Here is a 21,801-nt window from a genome sequence, read left to right as displayed (position 1 = left end):
GTGGCTGGGCATGTTGGTGTGTGTGGGAGAATGAGAGGTGTGAATGTGTACCAGGTCTGGATAATAACCCATCCAGACTGATGACATCTATTGCATTATATTCTTGCAAACCCTATGCAATTTTATTCAATTTAGACAAGACCTCTCACAGTGAATTATTCAATGAGGGCTATCTCTAATCCAAGTTTAAAAAGTTGCACATAAGCTAATCATCTGAAAATGGCAAGATTATAATGAAAAGTATGTCACTGGAGCGAGAGAGTTAAAGATGGACATGGGCTGGGGTATGTGCTGGCGAGTGGATAATTAGAACATAAAGGATGAAAGTGTATGTTTGCGGGAAGATTTAAAAATGGTGAGTATGGTGTTAAGGCGAGTCCGTGGATGGGCCAGGTTCCAGACGTGGACGTTTGCTGCGTGGAGCCTCCTCCTCTGTGGTGCCTGGGCCTGGATCACGCTTCTTCTTCGGACACTGCAAGCCAACCACACTCAAGTTCAGGAATTAAGGCCAAAGGTTTTATCATCACCATCATCATAATCCCCATACTGTATTTCTCTTCCTTCTCCTCCCCATCATTATAATCAGACTGGTCATTCTGCCACTTAAGGATGGAATGGGGTAGGGTTCAGAAAACCAGAAACATAAAGCATGAAAGAGGTAGATCTAGTATCAGTGTGCCCAGTAAAATGGGACAGATTTTCATTCACTCACCACTTAAGCCCCTAGAATTCTAGCTCCACCATACAAGCCTAACCATTTACACATACTGTAGTGCATTTTTTTTTTCTTATAAATGCAGTTGGGCAGCTGAATGTATGGCAACTAATCAGAGAATCTGAAACAATTACAAACCTGGGGAAAAGAAGCTTAAGACAAGCATCTGTGTTGTCAAAAAATCATTTTCTCTATACAGAGGTGGAGTCATCAACAAGCTAACTTATGAGCTGCTTATAACCACCACATGCACTACAGGGTTAGCATACGTATCTGAAATCAGTCACTACCTGACTCCCACAAAACTACTATACATAAGCAAAACTTTTCCTGCAGTTTTGCATAACTTGATGACTCTCAACTTGCATAATTCACCAGTCAACCGCATACCAACAGAGCAAGGGTTAAGTACTTCAACCAAATGCAAACATGGCCTTCCTTACGGACTCAGGGCTGTTCGGCCAAACTGCCAAGGGAACAACTACTACTACTATTGGACAGCAAAGTGGTGAAACAGAGGGTTACAGGTAGACCACACTGTGCATCTCCACATTCAAAGGACAAAAAACAAAGTTTTTACCAATAAAAATACTAGTTCCTCTTCCTATTTCATGAGCTATTTATGGCACCTAATAAGAAACTGACCCACACCGGATAGAAGAAAACCCTTTGTTGCCAGTACCTGCTTGCCTGTCTGCAACTGGGGGAGGTCTTTATGGTGTATAGACTCAGCTCCCAGTGAAAATGGTAAGCTAAAGACAAACATTTGCTTGGGCAGTTGGAGAGGGGACTGGGATAAATGAAACCATTCAGCTGTATTCTTTTTACTCTAATATGACCTAAAACTGTTGTTTCTTCATCTTGAACACTGAGCTTAAACAACAGATTTATACTGAATAATGATGCTAATCATGCAGAATGCTATGGAAAGGATGTAGATGCACAGCATTATCTTTTTCTGCCACTGAGCTACATGAAATAAGTAACAGAAGGTTAAAAAATGTGGGCCAGATCTAGGTGAATGAACTCAAGCTGTGTTGGCTCATACATGGAACTCATGTTGAATACAGCTGTTGGTAGACTATCTGTCTCTATAAAGGCTAAGGTGTTTTTATACATATTAATAAAGAGTAACTTAAACTGTCCATTAGGTACTGTAGATCTAAATTTGTAAGAAAATGTCTCATCCTAGCAAACTGAAGTGGCCCAGGAAATGCTAATCAAGTTCTCCCTCTCTTCTCAGCAATGTAAGTCACACACAGGAAGTATGAAAACCAGGTCAAAACATTTTCCTACAGTATAACGAGGACGAAGCCTGTGGAATCACTAGATGACCCTCTGGTGCCTCAATAAAAGAAAAATGTGATTTCATCTACACTGATTAAGGAACTCCAGCATTGTATGAAATGTACTTGAGTGGATAAAGCATGTACTGTGCTTTGCTCCAAATACAAGTATTGTAAATGGAAGAAGTGTTTTAAGCATAAAACTAAACACAAGACTGATAGACCAAAGATACAATCCTGCCCCACATTTTCATTAGCCTGAATAAAAGATGTTTAACACAAACCTGCCCACCGGCTGAGATGAAAAAGATCAAGATTTCAAGATTATGATATAAATGAAACTGAGAAAGCATACTGAGGGTTCAGTGGAGGACGTAACAAGCTTCATTGTACATAGAACAATACAAGCTTGCCAACACAAACACTGTAATGAAGAATTAACCGTAGGTAGCATTCATTGCTTCAGTCTTGCAGGAAAAAATGAATGCAAGTTGTTCATGCTAACCAGCAGTGTAAAGTGCCCTGCAAACATAAGGATACTTTACTGCAAAAACTACAATATAGACATAGTTGTATTCTTCCTGCCACAGAAGACTTTACAGCTCCATCACCTTAATGATTAAATTTGCATATTACACATTAATGCTCTCTTGCCTGCTACTCCAGTATATATTTTTAATACAAATATAATATGCAACAAGTTACCAAGATGCAATGTGCGAATAAAATGATGAAGCAAAGTTGTTAAAAAATCTTTTAAGTCAACAACATATACTAGCACAACAGCTGACTGCATGACAGTGTAGCCACTGCCATTGGTAGGCATTAATGTACACCGCAGGTGGTAGCACATGACACCATCTACAACTACAGTACACTATCACCACCCACATCTGGCAACTGGATGCTGCACCAGTACTTTTACACAGATGTGTTCTTATTACCCTACAACCCCACCTCCATTACCCTTTGTATGCACATGGCCTAAGATCACCAGTGTGGTCATGAATTTTCCTTTGTCTGGGAGGATCCAATCAAGAGTCAACCTTGTTAGTGATATTTTTCAACCATTTCCAAGAACTACTGAAGATGCTAAGACATCACACATGGAATTGAAGGAAGGAGCTCCTTCCTCTCAAATCTCAGTAAGGTGAAAACACCTGGGTATATAGATAGATTTCTGAAATTTCTTAAGGTGGAACTTTGTAAGTTGGGGATTGGCTGTATCTGCAGCATGCTCTTTAGGTGTGGTAAGGTTTTCCGGATTTTCAAGTTGGTATTATGTAGGGAACTGCTCTTATGTGTTCTTGTTTCATGTTCTGTGCAATGCTTGGCATTAAGATGTAGGGATGTATGGCTACTTATGCAATCACTGCAGAAGGACAACAGAGAATGAAGATTCCTGACGACCTTCAGATCCCAGGCTATCAAGCCCGGGGTGAGGACTGCAGGCACACAGCTTTCTTGGCTACAGGCCCTAGCAAATGTGGTGGATTTACAGCCTGTCTGGAGGAGCAAAATAACATTGCATAGGGGAAGGAGGGGGGGCAAACTCAAGGAAAACCCACATCATTATAAAACAAAATATACCGAGATAAACATCAACATCAAAATACAAGGGTCATTATGCAAATCTGCAAAATGATTATGTTACCAAGTACCTGACAGTAAATATGTGTAACACACCCAAAATATGCAAGTATCTGTGAGATGGGATCATTGTCCATTGGCAGCTGGGCCTCAATTACAGGTTTATCACCAAATGGATTCAATGCACACTTCAGGAGTGTGTCTTCTTAATGCAGTCCTCTTGTCATATTAGCAGGCTCATTATTATGGCTGGCACTCCTGTGCTGCAAGTTTATCTGCCATCTATTACAGTGAAGGTTATGTCCACGAAGGTGTGCCCAATCCTCTTTCTGTAAAGGCCACACATGCTTGCCTCCACATCCCTCCGTTCAAATACAGCTGTTGTTATTGCTTAACCCTGGTGTGTCTGACAAAGATAACTTGTCAACTTCAGGTCAGCAATTGTTTCTGTGCAGCCACCCTACGGGTAAAGTACAACAAATACACCATGCAAGGATCCAGTGCCCCCTTGGGGCAGACAGCAGGTAATAAACTCAAATACATTAACCATTCAAACCCTGGGAATCCTGACTCCACCTCATAAGCATAACCACCCATTTATATGTGCTTCATATTACAGAATCTACCAAGACCCAATCTGATGACCAGCAAGTTAAACATGGGATGCCAAACTTGTCATGCATAAAGGAGGTTTAGTGGCCACATTAACATAGGGGTGACAGACTGTGATGTGGTAAAAAACGAAAAGTTAAGACTTACAACAGTGGAGACAGGGTTATTGAAAAATACAGTATGTCGAGTGTGGAGAGTTGATAGTTGAAACACTGTGTTTTATGAAGGATGTAGAGTATGGATGTCTGTGGATACAAGAGTCAATGAGAGTGTGCTTAGATGGTATGACTCTATAGAGAGCATGGGCATAAGGAGGGTGATGAAAAAAGTATATGGGTGTGAATTTGAAGATGGGTAAAGGCATGGTGGGTCAAGAAGGAGGTGGAAGAATACAGTAAACAAGTGCCGTATAGGAAAAACACATGGAAACTAAGGAACTGACAAGAAACTGAGCCGACTGCATGGATTTTGTTCGGAGAAGTGCATGTGCCTTTAACACAAGACCAACAAACTATGTTTAGCAGTGTCTGGCTGAAGTGGTCAGATTTCATCAGGACATCCATATTCAACAACCACAACCACAATAATTGCTTTACTGCATACCCTTTTCTGTTATGTAACCAGAATCAGCCAAACACATACCATACTCCCCCTCTGAGTTGTAAAGGTCCACAGTGATGCTACTGTAGTTCATTACAAATATGGGCAGGTGACTAAGCCACAAACAGATTAAAAAAAAAAAAAAAAAAAAAAATTGCCTCTGGGAGTTTTGAATCCACACACAAGGCAAGGTCCTCACTCCAACTGGCACCTTCAGATCATTAAATCACCAAAGATTCTAATGAACATAACCTACGCCTTTGTTCATGACAGATAACCACCTTCAGTCCAATGATGCCATAATGGTTGAGTTTTTATCATCATCACATGACTAGTTCAGCACAGGGGAAGATATCTGATAGTGATGGGGGTTGGTGAACGCTATATTTACCCCTCCAATTCAATCGTTCTCTCGCCTCCTAAATCAAACCGTCTTATAGCATAAAAATATATATATATATATATATATATTTTACATCAGTCTAAGGAGAGCTGTGGTTTTAACCCTAGATAGGTAATGTGGGGTCTCAGAGACCCCAGTCCCCGAAATTTAATTTTAAAAAATATGAGCATAAGGTCTACAGATCTGTCCGTCTCATTACCTTCCTGCCTAGTGATGCTCTTCATGGGGATGATGGGGTCATAGCTGTACCTGGCTCTGATTTTGCTCTACAGAGCCATTGGGGTATGTTAGACCCCAGATTACCTATAATGTAACCTCAGTTGAGCCCTCTTGTGATTTTTTTATTTCAATTTGCTGTCTTTCTCCTTTTGTATATAAAAGGTCCCAACATCGGTCTACTGCAGACCACCCATGGAATCATGATATTACTTTTCAATTTTGCAAGATTTAATTTTGAAATTTTTATAACTAAAATTTAACCATTTTTGTATAAACTTTAAAAAAATATATATTTTTTTTATTAAACTTTATTTTTTCTGGCCCTATTTACAGATAAGGGGTTGAATTATTTGTGTATTGAAGCATTTTGAAATATCTCAAACGGAAGTATTTTTTTTTATTTTTTTTTTTCCGTGGGGTCTGTCAGACCCCACGTTACCTAATATAGTAACAAAATCAAGATTACCTTACAAGGGTTAAGGCAATAAATAACAAAATGAATAAATAATATACCGGTATAAATACTGTATATATATACTATATACATATATATCATCATCCGGACCTCCTTTCCCACCCTAGGGCAGGGTGAGGAGTAGCAACGTACAGACAGCCAAAAATTGCCCAATTCAATGGGCCACGCTTCCATTCACTCATTATTAAATCCTGCCTCCATCAGATAGGCCAAAAAAAATTTCACCACGTTCCATAGCTCCACATATACCTATCTGATAAGAGTTAATCCGAATGCTGTCACATTAAAAAGGGGTGCCAAATCCCTGGTTATGAGCTTCTCCGCACAACATTCACCCACCCAGCTTGATCTCTTGTCAGTCCCTTAGCCTCACCAACTTCCATACCTCTCTTCCTCACACTCATTCACCATATCCCTCCAACTTCTTGGCCTACCTCGCCTCCTCCCTCCTTCAGATTTGCTCAGCTATACCTTTTTCACCACTCTATTGACATCCATTCTCTCCACGTGACCAAACCATTTCAGTACGCTCTCTTCGATTCTTGTGTCCACAGACTTCCTCACTCCGCATCTTTCACTTATCACATTATTCCATATCCTATCCACTCTCTGTATTCCATATACATTCCTCAGCAGTCTCATCTCCACTGCTCTTACTCTTGACGATTCATTTTCATGCCACACCATAGTCCCACAACCGTATATTAAAGTCGGCACTAACACTCCTTCACATAAGTCCTGCGCAGCTGCAAAACTCAAGACTGTTTCTTATCATGGTCTTCATAGCACCAGCTACTTCCCTTCCAAGAGTCACTCTACTTTCCACTTCTTTTGCAGATTTTCCTCTTTTTTCTATCAATGTACCCAGGTATTTGAACTCTACTCACCAATTCCAGTCTCTCTCCATTTGCTGTAACATATATACAGTATATATATACAGTATAGTGGTAGGTTGTGGAGACCATCATTCACTCACTTGATGCAGTGCTCCCTACTTCTTCCTTAGCCTGTATCATTCTTTTTCTGTGCCTGCCCTCCTCTCTTCCTATTTCTCCCATCTTTCCTATCACTTCTTATTGCATTTCTTTCCTTTACAGGTGAGTGCCAAGCCAAATGGTTTCCCATAACCCAAGAAACCATTTACAATGTAGGGTGGTAACCATATAACCAAACCATACGTGCTCCCTCTGTGCAAGCAAGTGGGTTGGTGGAGGGTTAGTGCCCCTCCCCGTAAAACAAATAACTCAGTCAAATGGCCACCCCTTACAGGATTCTGGTGTCCAGCAATATATATATATATATATATATACAGGTATACCCTGGTTTAACGATCTAATTAGTTAGGTAAAACTCCATCGCCAGGAAGGGTATTGTATATCGGGGTACTTTTAACATGTATGTCAATGTGGACCGTTTACCAGTCTTGGGTTTCCACCCAAACAAAATCCAAAACCCACCCAGATGAGCCCAAAAACAGGTTTAAAGGCAATTTAAATAGCCTAACAGCTGTCAAGGAAGCTAACCTAAGCCTAACACCTGTAAATAACTCACTAAAACCAACAAATCAAATCTGAACACTGTATAGTCAAATATAAGTTAGGAAAAAATCAAGCTTAGTAAACTGTATCAAAAAATGACATTGTTCACCCCATCTATGGCTAAAACAGATTAACTGAAGTGTAAAAACAGTTTATAAAGCAACCAAAACACACACTTTTAGTTTAAAATATCATCAAAATCAGTAAGAAAAATCAAAACCCATTGTTAATCTGGGGTTTGGCCATCGTTAGGCGGGGTATGATGCAATTTCTACCCCCATCGTTAAGCCGGGGTATTGCATCTAGAGATATCATGTATCGAGGTATTACTGTGCTTATATATATATATATATATATATGGCATATATATACAGTAATCCCTCCACTATCTGATGTAACAGAGCCAAAGGCATGTCCGGAAAGTGGTCCTGTCCAGAAAGTGGGCCCCTGGCTCCTGGACTGGTACTTAAGGACCCTAACCCAGCCTAACTTTGAAAGCCACCTAAATGACTCCCTACCGGACATGCATAGCACCTATTTAAACCTATTAAAGACCCTATTCACACCAATAATGGATACAAAGCATGAAATAAATGAAAAGGAACCAAAGAATGAGGAATTAGAAGTGACAGTACCTCAGCCAGGGTACTTACAGCACATCTGTGGCCGCCTTCTCTAAGGTTTTGGCAGTGGTGAAAATGCTCTTGAGGCACGTACAGTAATCCAGTGTTGTGCTGCAAATACAGTAATTCTTTGCACTGTGAGTTATAATTGTATAACACTGCACATTCTGTTAATTGCACCAAGCCAGTTTCAACTGCCAGTTTGCATTCCTCAGTTAATCCTTTGCACTCTAAATTTTAATTTCTTAACACTGCACTACACTGTAAATTCCCATGTGATCTTGTGGCGAGGTATTGCAGTTTATTCACAAAAAATGAGCACGTGCACCATCCATCGTGATAAACATCTACAGTACTCATGATCGCAGTTAAGCAGTAACTGGTGGTGAGGGAGGAGCAGGGTTGCCAGATTAGAGCTCGGCCACATTACCACACTCCTCAATTTTTATTACAATATTTAACTTTTCATTACCAAATTCGTAAAGCTAGCATTTATTCTTCACTAATTATATATACAAGTGGAAATAAATGTAATCACTCTCCTTATAATCAACAGCATGTTGATTATTTTCACGCTATGTAGGCTTGCAGATTAATCAGAGACAGCAGACAATCCACCATCTCCATCCTGTGTATCCTCATACACGTGAAAAATCCGTTTGGTAATGCATTATTCTGATTCATTACCAAACGAATTTTTCATTACCAAATTGGTCAACAGGTAATGAAAAATACCAAATGGCAACCCTGACAGGGGAGGGGGGAGGGGGAGGAAGGAAGGGATGAAGGGGATGTGGGGTAAACAGCTGTTCAACGCTGCACAGCAATTTCAAATTATGGGTGGGAAAAAAATCAGATTTGGGGGGGATTTTTTTCCTTTTTTGGCCATTTTTGGATTCTGAAGGTCCAGGCCCACAATGTCCGGTAAATGGGGAGTCCGGAAAGTGGGCATACGGTAGTATAGGAATTACTGTGTGTGTGTGTGTGTGTGTGTGTGTGTGTGTGTGTGTGTGTGTGTGTGTATATATACAGTATATATATATATATATATATATATATATATATGTGTGTGTGTATCATCATCATCATGAGCCGTTTAAGTATCCACTGCAGGACCGGCCTATCCCGACCGAAGTAGGGACGATACAGCCATTGTATCCCTACCAGGTGGCTTAGGCTGTCTGATAGAGATTGTATGTAGGATGAGAAGTACTTGTAAGTGTAATTGTAGTGTTGTAGTGGCTTTGGATGTGTGTGTAGTCTGTGAACCAAGTGTAATCGGCCCGCGCAAGCTGACTGGGTGCTAACATACTTTATAGTATGCGACACTGGTTCAACCACAGCACCCCTGGTGTCCGCCAAAGCAGTATATGGCCGGGAGAAAGCTTCCAAAGTTTATTATCCTGGCAGGACACAAACCCTCGCTCTCCAGTGTGCAAAAATGCACACTTTACCACAGTACCACAGAGGCTCCATGTATACAGTATATATATATATATATATATATATATATATATATATATATATATATATATATATATATATATATATATATATATATATATATATATGGTACAAACACACACACACACAGAAGATAAGAAATGAATAAAGCACAACATACCTTTTTCTCCCATTGTTGGTGAAGATAACGTAAGAGAATGTTGGTCTTCTCTGTCACTACTGCAAAGAAAAGGGATGTAAATGTTTAGAAGAGCAGCCTGGGAAAGAAGGGCCCATGGGATCTGTGTTAAGTGGAATTTATTACAAGTAAATGCAGCCAGGACTCAATAATGCATAACAGCATCCATATAACGGAATATACACAAACAGTTCACAAGTATCACACTAAGTAACGAGGGGCCATAGAAAAAAAAACCTGTATGGTAATTATATCATCATCATCAAAAAAGTGACATCCCAGGGAACATGTGAGAAGGTCACCTCATACACAATGGAATACATATCACCAGTACTCTGCTGTGCTTCTGCCATTAGGTAGTGGTCATACCCGCCCAGGGAGTCATCCTCCCTGTTTCCCCTCATTTCATGTAAAGCAACTCCTTGCTCAGTCCTTTTGCTCTTTTATCTGATCATTGGTGCTTCAGCATCTCCTTTGGCATCACTGTATTAAACCAAATATATCACAGACTATGTTACCACATATTCCAATAGTCCACTAAACCCAGTTCTTCCCTGCAGCAAAGGTACTGTATCAGCCACAATCTTTTTAGCATAATCAATCACCAAATTATGTCATACACTGCAGCAGTCCTTAAACATGGTCATTACAACACTCTCTTGAAAGCAGTCCAACACTTTCTCTAACTCTCCTCCCTGACTGCCTCACTAACACCCGGGAATTGACTCGTTTCCACCTTTCCAGTGATGCTACTATGATAGAGCCCCAAACAGGATCAGCTCTCCCTATACTAAGCCCACATCCTTCACATACCTCCATGCTTGATTACAGCTTGTTTTGTTTTTTTTGCAAGGACCCTAAAATACAAAATGGAGAACACAAAAAAATTGTCATCACAACACAAATGGTTGTCCCCAAACAGGACACGTTATATAGCCACACCACACACACTACACAACAATACTTTGTACATTCTCCACATACACTACCGCATATTAAAACATGAAGATAAGAAATACTACAACAAGCTGAGTATGACTACTTCCTAAACCATCACTGCCTTGTGTCACTGCATCAGATCATCTGTTACATGGTTCATAACCAATGATACAGCATTCACGCACTGTATCTGGTCACCTCCAATATCATGCCTACACATTAACCTATAATCTCCACACCACCTAATTCAAAATGATGCTTCTACACATAATGTTGTAGTGTCAATTTTGCTGGTGATGCACCTCATCTTGCTAACCTGCTACTTTAATATACTAGCTCCAAAAAATACTGGTGCACAATAAGTGTCAAATATTACAACACATGGAGTGATAAATACCAGGAAATACAGCTCCATACTTGCACACACTGACAGCCCAGATGGCAGATGACACCAGATCAGCTGTAACCTGTGGCCTGTATAATATGTATGTTGGGTTGGTCATAAATATGCTAATATATACAGGTACCAAAGACTTTTAACCCCTTGGCTGCTAAGAGCCTCTGAGGCAAACCTATTGATGGCCTGCTACAGACCTCACGGAAAGCGCCCTTTGATTTCAAATTTTGCACCTTTGATTTTGGCGGGAATGCAGTACGTATCATCCCTCCCAAGCAAGTAGTTGCCACACAGTGGTTTTCTGAGTCACTCAGCATCGCCAGGCTGGTGGTGAGTACACGGGGTGAGTGGCAAGGCAGTCACGGACTCAGTGACCCGTAAAAAGAGCCCAAAATGACCTCTCTTCAACCTGTTCCCACGACGCCGTAAAAGGCTCTACCTCTTCACAAAAATGCTTATAGGTAAGTAGAAAGGTGTCGACTTCTGGGGCATGTGCTTTTCTTTTATTTCTTGTCTCTAACTATAAACAAACATGAGTTGAAAATGACCGATTTATGCCCAAAGTAGTCACACCAGGGCACGACGTAGCTCAGAGCCCACCACAGCCTAGGGGTTAATTCTGTATGGCTGAACCATTCCACCTGCCACTTGACTCACAGCATATCAATACTTTATGAAGCCAGTGTACATTGCTACGGTACACTACAAACCACAGGACACAGAAAGTAATGCAGGACATAATGCATTACATGAACAGTACTGTAATACGAAATTAAATACAGTACAGAACAAGCAAATTCAGTATCAAAGAATCACAATGAATATCAGTGAAAGAAAAAGCTTTTATCATGTTGTATTTGCTTTCATAATACTGTATTAATTTGCATATTACTAACATTATCTGCAAGGTGAAGACACCATTTATATTCTATTCTTTCTACTACCAGACAATAGTTATAAATTTAGGAGAGCAGCTAACAGTGAAGGGATTAATGAATGCTATATCTATCCCTCTAGTTTGAAATCTCTCATAAGGTGAGCAACATTAAAGACAGCACAATTAAAATACAATATGATGTCCTAATAGTCAAGTGATTTACCCTACTTTTGTCTCATCTTACAACATTTCATCCTGATGATGCTAATTTTTTATTATAGATATAACATGACTGAGTCAGACATATAAGGCAACACAGGAATGTGGCTTGCTTTCTGGCAAAGGAAGTAAGAGACCAACCACAGAGCCCCTGTGACGTAGCAACCAGTGCTAATGTACCTAAGCTGTGTGAAGGCAAAATCTACTGTACTATAAGTGAAACAACTCTGCAAAATATTTCATGATCTGGGGGTTACCCTATACCAGCGGTGTCAAACTCAAAACCTTTCGAGGGCCAATTCTTAATTTAGTTACGGTCTCGAGGGCCAGCATAGATATACACCTGCACCTATTTTCAAGACTGATGTTAACAGCTTAGTACGATGACGTACTGTCTTACCAGAAATATATCTATCGAGTTAGTGACCTTGAGTACGTAAAATATGTTTTATTTAATAAACAGTGACACTAATGATACCAAAAGGTTTATGTATCTGTAGCAAAGCCTGGCACAAGGTGGTGGTTACTGGTTTTGGTGTTTCCCTACTTTATTTCAAAGGTACACTTCAATTATGCATATATTTAGTCATACTTTGATTAACTGAGTTATTAAAAAGCGAAGTATAACTCACGATTTCGCTAAAAAAGCGGCAAGGTTTAATCAGTGTAGTGCTGGCGTACACTGCTTCTCTGTCTTTTGTCTAAAATGTTTGGGCCTGGCGGCTCATGTCTTCAGTACCAGCAATGGCTGCATCTTTGGTTTTAAACGGATTTGTGATATTTATTTACAAAATGTTTCCCTTTATAAAAATGATATTACTAGCAATTTAAATTTAAATTAAAGTACTACCATTATGAATAAAAGGTAATTTGAGTTTTGTCTCTTAACAATATTTTCATTTATAACAATTATAGTTTCACGGACTGATAAATCTTACCATCATCTCGCGAGCCATTTATGACCATCCTGAGGGCCACATTCGGCCCGTGGGCCATGAGTTTGACTCCCCTGCACTATTGTTTCGTTTACTATACAAACAAAAAAATTTATACTGAACAATGAACAACTTATACAAAAAACTGTAAATACATCAGCATCTTAACAATGAAACAGTTTTAAATAAACAATACAGTATCTATAGACCTCCTCCCCTTTACTTAATGTGATATTCTTAAGAACTAATAGTGGTAGGTGGTGGCGACCATCATCCACTCACTTGAGAATGCTGCCTACTTCTTTGTTAGCCTTTATCATTCTTTTTCTGTGCCTACCCTCCTCTCTTACCATCATCCACTCACTTGAGAATGCTGCCTACTTCTTCATTAGCCTTTATCATTCTTTTTCTGTGCCTACCCTCCTCTCTTCCTATTTCTCCCATCTTTCCTGTCACTTCCTACTGCTTTTCTTTCCCCTACAGGTGGCTTTACATTGAGTGACAAGCCAAATGGTTTAATGTAAGCCAAGAAACCATTTACAACGCTGGGTGGTAACCATATAACCAAACCATACGTGCTCCATACATGTCAGTAAGTGGGTTGGTTAAGGATTATGTGCCCCTCAACATAAAACAAATACCTCGAAGTCAAATGGCCACCCCTTACGAGATTATGGCGTCTGGCAATAGATAGATAGATAGATAAGACAGAAGAACTAATGCTGTTTGCCATGTGGTGGTTTGAAATGGATTTTTTTTTTTTTTTGCTACTGCTCAGCAAACAGTATTCATAATAAACTGCACTTTTTTTCCAATTACAGTATTCACTAATAAAGCTTATTTATCAGTTTCCTCAAATTTATAGAACAAACTGTTATGAGATTCTGGAATACATTCTTCATTATTAAGGGGTGTCTATACAGTACTGAGTGGTCAGGAAGGTGTTCACTGGCTGGGATTTATTCACACTGTAATATTAATAAGATGTAACATCATAATAAAAATTTCTGTATTATTCCACTATGTCTACTTCACTGTTTCCTCCCTCATGCATTAAATCAAAGAGCATCGTCATTGATCAAAGACACATGCCAAGCCTCTCTCATCTTCAGATATTAACCAAAAGAGGAGTGTGACAACATGACGTGAAATATTAAGCAAGCTTTTGTCCCCAAATATTCAACTTACTTTCTTGTGAGTCTGGACTGTCCTTTGTGGGGAGGTAGACCGGAGGCTTCTTGTATGAGGTGCGTCCAGTGGGGTCACCCTGGAAGCGGCTGAAGTTCTGTTCGTTGTACACCGGCAGACCCTTCAGGAATGATGCCGCCTGCAGGGATAGTTATTTACTTAAGAACTCCCGTAGTGTGACACTAGGTTAGGATGATGATGATGATACTGCATAATTGGTATGACAGTATTTGGGCTGGACTGATGATGACAAAATTATTGACACAGTAGCCTATATGCTACACTCTGGTCCATTTTTTTCACATGGTAGTCTTGTGGATTACGATGATCCAACTAAATGTGGTTCATCAGTGTTTAAACCCAAGGGGCAGTTGGGTTAATTGCTCACATGTTTCCACGCTGCTCTCGGGTGTCTGCCCTGTCCTCTCCTCCATCCTTCTTGCCTTCCATCTTTCTTTCCTTCATTCTTTCCTCGTCCATCTGCCTACGGGTAACTTTACACTCCCTCTTCTGTCTTTCATTCCTCCCTCTTCCTTCTGCCTATGGGTGACTCTACACTAAGTGACAAGCCAAATGGTTTCCTGTACACCAGGAAACTATTTACTACGCTGGGTGGTAACCATATCACCAAATTTTGGCGCCTGGTGATTTAGTGGGTAATTATTGTGCTCCAGTGGGATTGAGCCGGTGAAGGTTTATATCCAAGGGGTGATTGGGGTTTATTGCTCATGTAATGCCACTCAGGGATGAGTGAGGTTGGTCACTCTCATCTTAAATGTCACGACCAACTCCCTAGCCCCGGGCTCCTACACTTCTCATGGGGCAACGGAGGATTGGATGATGGATGAATGGATGGATGGTAGTCTTGTGGATTACGATGATCCAACTAAATGTGGTTCATAAGTGTAGGGACAGTTGGGTTAATTGCTCACATATTTCCACTGTAAGGCAAGGTGACAAATCACTCCAATCTTAAACGTCTGAAATGAATAGCCTAGTCCCTGGCCCCCACACTCCTGATGGGGCAGTGAAGGAAATGATGTCAGCTGGAGGGCATTATAAGTTTTAATCCTTTTAATATCATGAAATCTTTTATATGTTATTTGTTTCCTCTCCATATTTCATACTGTTTAACACAGATTTCTCAAACTGAAAGGGTAAATCTGATGTAGCATCAGCTAACCTTTACATTAGACAGACATCCCTATCTATCTATTACCAGATGCCTTAATCCCGTAAGGGGTGGCCACAAATAAATTGCCTCCATGTCGCCCTGTCCCCCGCCATTTCACTGCCCAGCTCCCAGCTCACACCCCTCTCTCTCATATACCTCTCCACTCCATCCCTCTATCTCATCCTTGACCTCTCCTTCCCTCCCCCCCTCTCCTCATCAGTCTCTCACTCTCCATCTTCTCCACATGACCAAACCACCTCAGTATGTTTCTCCTAACGCTTCCTATCACATCCACATCCACACCACAATGCTCCTTCATTTTCTTATTTGTCAGTCTGTCTCTCCATGTGACTCCACATGCTCCTCTCAAATAACTCATTTCCACTGCTCTCACTCTTGACTTGTGTCCCTCCAACAAGGTCCAAGCTTCACTTCCATATGGTAGAGGTGGTGCCACAATACTGTCATGCAGTAACTTTTTCACTTCCAAGCTACTTCCCTGTTTCTTATCACAGCCTTCAAAGAACCAGCAACCTTTCTTCCTTGTTGTACCATTTCAAGAACTTCACCCTCTAAACTTCCATACTTACTCATCACACTATGCAAGTACTTAAACACACACACATTTTCCATTTCGTTTTCATCCAACCTCACTGTACATTCACTGACTTCATTTCTGTCAAAGACCAAAACTTTACTCTTCCCCATATTCACCTTTAGATTCTGTTTCTTACACACACTCCCAAACTCATTTACCTAGCCTTCCAGCTCCCCTTCATCTTCACTTAACAACACAGTATCATCTGCAAACAAAAGTACACAGAGTTTCCACACACTGCCCTCCTTCATTAGGGCCAGTCCAGCATCCACTGCCCTACCTTGTACCTCTTTTACAACCCCATCCACATACAGACCGAACAACCATGGAGACATGACGCATCCCCGTTTCAATCCAACCTTCAAATAGAAACATTCACTCAGTTCACTGTCTACACGCACTGCAGCCTTAGCACCTTCATACATACTCTTCACGGGATTCAACAACTTCCCATTTACTCCATATACCGGTATTCTTAATACTTTCCACAATCCTTGTCTATCCACCCTGTCATATGCGCTCTCCAAATCCATTAAGGCCACAAAAAACTTCTTCCACTAAAGACCTAAGAATGAACATCTGATCTACACAACCTATTCCCTTCTTAAAACCTCCCTTCTTCTCCATCTAATTCCTCTGTTATTTCCATAACTCTGTCAATATGTATCCTACCATAAACTTTTCCTATTACACTATGAAGACAAATGCCATTATGATTATCACACATTTCCCCTTTTTCCTTTGTATAGGGAAATCGAATAATTATACCTGACTGCCAATCTTCCGGGACTTTACCTTCCTCCCAGGCCAATCTGCGCAACTTTCACTTCCATTCTACTACTATCTCTCCCTCATGCTTCAGCATTTCACCACTCCATCACTTCTTGGGGCTTTCCCCATTGCTTCCACAACTTCCTTCCTACTGATTTCTTCCTCTCTTCTCACATCCCTCCTCCTCCCAGCCATTCCCTAGCCACTTATACTCGCACTACTTTCATTCTCTGTTCAACAATTCCTCAAAGTGTTATATCCATCTGCTCACTTTTTTTCACTTCTCCACTAGTAATTTACCATTTTTACTTTTCACTCCCCGTCTAGCTTCTTTAACACCCCGTCTAACTCTCTTTACCTCTTTCCAGAACATTTTCTTATATTCCCTCCACTTTACACTCAAATTTCTTCCAAATTACTCTTCCATTCTCTTCTTACTAATCTTTTCACCTCTCCCTTCCTCTCTACATATAACTCTCTCTTCCATCTCTCAACTTCCTCCACACCCCCGTTTCTCATCCACTCACTATGTGCTTTCTTCTTTTGTGCCACAGCCTGTCTCACTTTTTAATTCCACCATGCTGTTCCTTGCACCTCCTTTCATCATCTTTTCACCCCACACACCTCTTCACATGCTGCGCAGTGTTCTGTGAATATCTTGCACACACCTTCCACGTCCTCCATCTGCTCCAGATTCATATTTACCCAATCACACCCCTACATCTCTCTCTTATATTCTGCCTTTTTTCCATCCTCTTGTAACCTTTCCACCCTCCTTGTAAGAACTACTTCCTCCTGTCCTTCCTTTCTTCTATTCCTCCACTTCATTTCAATTTTGATGTTCACCACCACCAAGTGGTGATCAGAAAGTCCACTCCCCCAGCCTCTATATGCTTTTGCATCCATTACACACTTTCTCATTCTATCCTCCACACACACACAATCAATCATTGCCTTCTGTTCATTCAGTTCACCACCCACTCTTCTCTTCACTTGCCATGTATACCTGTGGATCACTTTGTGTCTGAAGAGGGTACTGGTTATCACCAACCCCCTCCCGGCACAAACGTCCACTAGAACACTGCCATTCTCATCCACTTCTGCAGGCATACCGCACTCACCAACTACTCCATCCACCTTCACATTCCCTACTCTTCCATTCATATCTCCAATCAAAAACACTCTCTCATTCCTTTCAAACTTTTCCATGCACATTTCCACATTTGTCCAGAACTCTTCTTTCACTCTGCTTGCACGATCTTGCGCTGGTGCATACACACCCACACACAATCACCCACATTTGTAGTCCAACTTTCAATCTTACCCACACAATTCCTGAGCCAACTGATCCCTACTCTCTTTTACTCTTCTTCCATCTCTTGCATACAACAATACACATTCCTTCTTTTGCCCTCTCATTCTCATCCACTCCCATGCATATACCCCATCCACACTACCATTCTCTCACACTCTCACCTCCTCATTTAGTTTCAGTTAATCCATATACATCCACTTTTGCACCCCCAAGCATCTGGACAATCTCTCTCTCTTTCACCTCATCATTCACACCCCTTAAATTCCATGTCGCAATCTGTACCACGTCGTTTGTTCAGTCCTTAGTTGTCACCTGTTGGTCAGTCCTGGTCCGAGGCTTCTTGTTTGTATTTTTGGTTAGTTGTGTTCCAGGGAGGGACACTAACCCTCCGCCAACTCCCTTGTTGTCACATATGGAACATGTGTTGTTAGTTATAAGGTTACCACCCAGCGTTGTAAATGATTTCCTGGTTTATGGGAAATCATTTGGCTTGCCACTCAATGTAGAGCTACTCTAAAAACACAGTACCGCTACGCACTGTGGGTGGATGATGGACACCGCCACCTGCTACAAAAACATACCTAAAGCATTATAATAATGTCTGGAGGCAGCCAATATACACTAGACCATCACTGTACTGAAGGGGTTAAATTCTGATGATGTACTGTCAAATCTGTTTACACCTGATACTGCTTATCAGTAAGGATGGGTCCTAACACATGAACAACTGGATGGGAAACTAAACAATGTTACCGAACACCCAATACTGTAGACAAAGTACAGTATACAGTACCGCTGTTGCAACCAGCTTTAGTCATGTATATACAGTATAATATTAGCAGCATAATCAAAGATACAAAGGAGTAACCCAAAACCTAATGTGTCAAATAAGGAATGGGTCTGTGGCATGCTGGCATGATTTTTTTTTTTTTTTTTTTTTTTTTTGTGTGTGTGTGTGGTGGAACACCCATCAAACTGAGTAAACATATAATAACATCTACTTTGTTTCTCAACACACTAATGCCATATGCATTTTTCTGCCTGATTCTACCATCTTCCCTCTCCAAACAAATGTCTTGCTGGACAGTGTGCTTGCGGCTGGTACAAACAAACCACAGTTTCAATATGTGGGTATGGTGTTGGAGACGGATGCCATCTTGTGGTGGCACTGATGAAACCAGACAGCTCCCTTCCTCTCCTCCACAAGAAGGATGGTGGACTAAGGAGGGCAGATTCAGTCTGCAGTCCGCAAGGTTCTAGTTCAGAATGAATGGGGTTGCAAATACCTACTACTACTACAGTACCGTATGCATCATTTGGGTATAATTTACCCCAAAAATTAAACTAAACCAAAAATAATTTTAGGCTTATTTAGGATTTAACTATACAAATTTTTCTGCATTTCCAAGGTATGTCCTCACCCTGATATAGAAAATACAATATTCAACAATGAATGTAGGCCTACAGTATTAACACTAAAAGTCAAATAGTAAATCTCAAAAAAAATGGTCATAACCTCAGGTTAGGCCTTTTTTTTTTTTTTTTTTTTTTTTTTTTTTTTTTATGTGTCCAACTCTGGACATAGGTTTCACAGCCTGCTCTCAAAGTCCAGTAGTCCTTCTACATACCATACACCTCTACATGTCACCACTTTGGCGCTAACACCCACCATCCATATTGAATACATGCTAGGGCTGTCTCATACAGGACTGCTGTATTGGTATTAGTGGGGGTATTTTTACAAATAACTCAAAGTCAAATGGCCACCCCTTAAGGGATTATGGTGTCTGGCAATAGATAGAATAGATAGATAGATTTTTACGACATGTCGGCGGGTCTTCTGGTAGATCAGTAAAGTTTGATTTTGTGAAATTCAAATCCTTAAACTGTTCCCTGCCCCAGCGGGGATTTGAACCTGGGTCCAGTAGGACTACAGGCCACCTCTCTACCAGTTGGGAATTATATAAATTTCAATCCCCCTTTTTTTGATTTTGGAACTTTTTACATTATCTCACCAAATTTTGGAGGCTTTATGTATGACCTTTACACTGCAGAAGTATTTTTTATGACAATAACTGAGGAATGGGAAATTCTCATGAATTCTCCACCTCCTATTGTAGTTCCATTAACTATCACAGTTTCACTACAATTAGGTTTGGCAGAGTCAGGTTGTCAGGCTAGGCTAAATTAGTTTAGCTCATTTTAAACCAGATGCAAGAGTGGACACAGCCAAGAGCTGGATATTCCTGCACTCATTATTTTGAAACACACAAGCCAGGGATGATCCCACCCAAATTTGGGGAGATAATGTCAGTACAGCACACTGACATAACCGACACATGTGGGTACAACAAACAAAAATTTATCTCACATTTTTAAATAACATACCTAATTATGAATCAAAATTTTATATATGCCTCGGCCTACTTTGGTTAGGTCTTAAGGTTGGGACACAGGCTTTTGTTACCTTTCTGGAAATCCCAGGCTATACAATCAGGGAAAATAGTAGTGCCATATCATCAAAAGCACTCATTTCTGGCAAAGATATATATATAAAAATCAATATGAATCATGCACAAAAACAATGGACAAATCTTGGTTTCACGTAAAAATCCATTCTGGGCAACTAGTTAATATATATCCCTGTTGGAACACTGCACAAAATTATTAATACTATACAACTCTTACTATTCCCAACAATCATCTATGCAACATGTGACCATATGCATGACTCCTTCTGCTGCATAACTAAAATGTGATACTTTGCGTCTAAATTATCAAATGCGATTATAAATTGGAAGAGAACTTCGCGTTGGGGAGTGGTCTATTACCCACTGTTTTTCATTGATATAAGAACAATCTAGTTAGTTCTGTACATCATTCGCGAGGACAATAACTCTTAATTAAAATACAATGATAATTTAGTGCCTAATTAATGAAATAAACGGAAAAATCGTATAAAATTTGAAGACTCTAGCAAATCCTTACCATGTTGTTGCTCTCATGCGTTCGTATCCCCGCATTTTTACAATTAATGAATTGAGATATATATGCGAACATATTTTAGGTAAAGGTATTAATCTCACACCTTACATCAATATAAGGAGCAATGACTTTTAAAAAGATGATAATTAAACATGATTTTCTTTTTTTCCTGGAGATCAAAGTCGTCTCATTGCAATCGAACGAAGAGCCGTAAAAATGATCTGTCCAAGGATTGGGTTATCTGTCAAAGAATACAGTAGAGTGCTTGAAGCGTTTTTAGATATGGTTGAGAATAAAATACTGAATATGTTTTAAGTCTAAATGCTTAAAAGCGAGCAAATGTCTATTTTCACCTTGATAACATGGTTTTTGCCTGTGGTTTTTGTGGCATCAGGGACAATGATGTACTGTAACTAAATAAATAGCCGTGACGTCTCTTCATATCTAGTGGTGGCTTCATCAAATCAGCCTGTCAGCGCTTGAGGATTGGTGACCATTTTCAGTTTTTGTCGGAATCGTCGCCAGTAATGCAGAACTGAGATTGTTCAAAAAGTTTGTTGAACTCAAAACATAGGTTTTTGATTGCTTGTCAAACCGTGTGGTTTGTGTGTGGGGGAATTGGGGGTGAGGGTGGGGGGGGGTTGAAAACGCACGTAGCCTACCCTGCTGTTACTTATGGCTAGGTCAAGAGAAATTCTCT

The 21,801-nt window shown here is 40.3% G+C and overlaps 1 protein-coding gene across 1 annotated transcript; it reads right to left on the bottom strand.

Annotated features, from left to right (window-relative positions):
- Positions 1 to 229: 229 nt before the first annotated feature.
- LOC145403801 (DET1- and DDB1-associated protein 1) lies at positions 230 to 21,114 on the bottom strand. The gene is made up of 4 exons (XM_080275481.1): positions 21,105 to 21,114; positions 14,259 to 14,397; positions 9,686 to 9,744; positions 230 to 472 (listed from the first exon to the last, which is right to left on the bottom strand). Exons 1-4 carry the CDS (start codon positions 21,105 to 21,107, stop codon positions 368 to 370), a joined length of 306 nt encoding a protein of 101 aa, XP_080131607.1. The 5' UTR covers positions 21,108 to 21,114; the 3' UTR covers positions 230 to 367.
- Positions 21,115 to 21,801: the final 687 nt, after the last annotated feature.

The sequence above is a fragment of the Coenobita brevimanus genome, chromosome 61 (genome assembly GCF_032717465.1).
Source record: "Coenobita brevimanus isolate Jiangsu-jjx chromosome 61, ASM3271746v2, whole genome shotgun sequence".
Lineage (NCBI taxonomy): Eukaryota > Metazoa > Arthropoda > Malacostraca > Decapoda > Coenobitidae > Coenobita > Coenobita brevimanus.
Note: the sequence above shows the minus strand (reverse complement) of the source record. Positions and strands in the feature narration are given on the sequence as shown.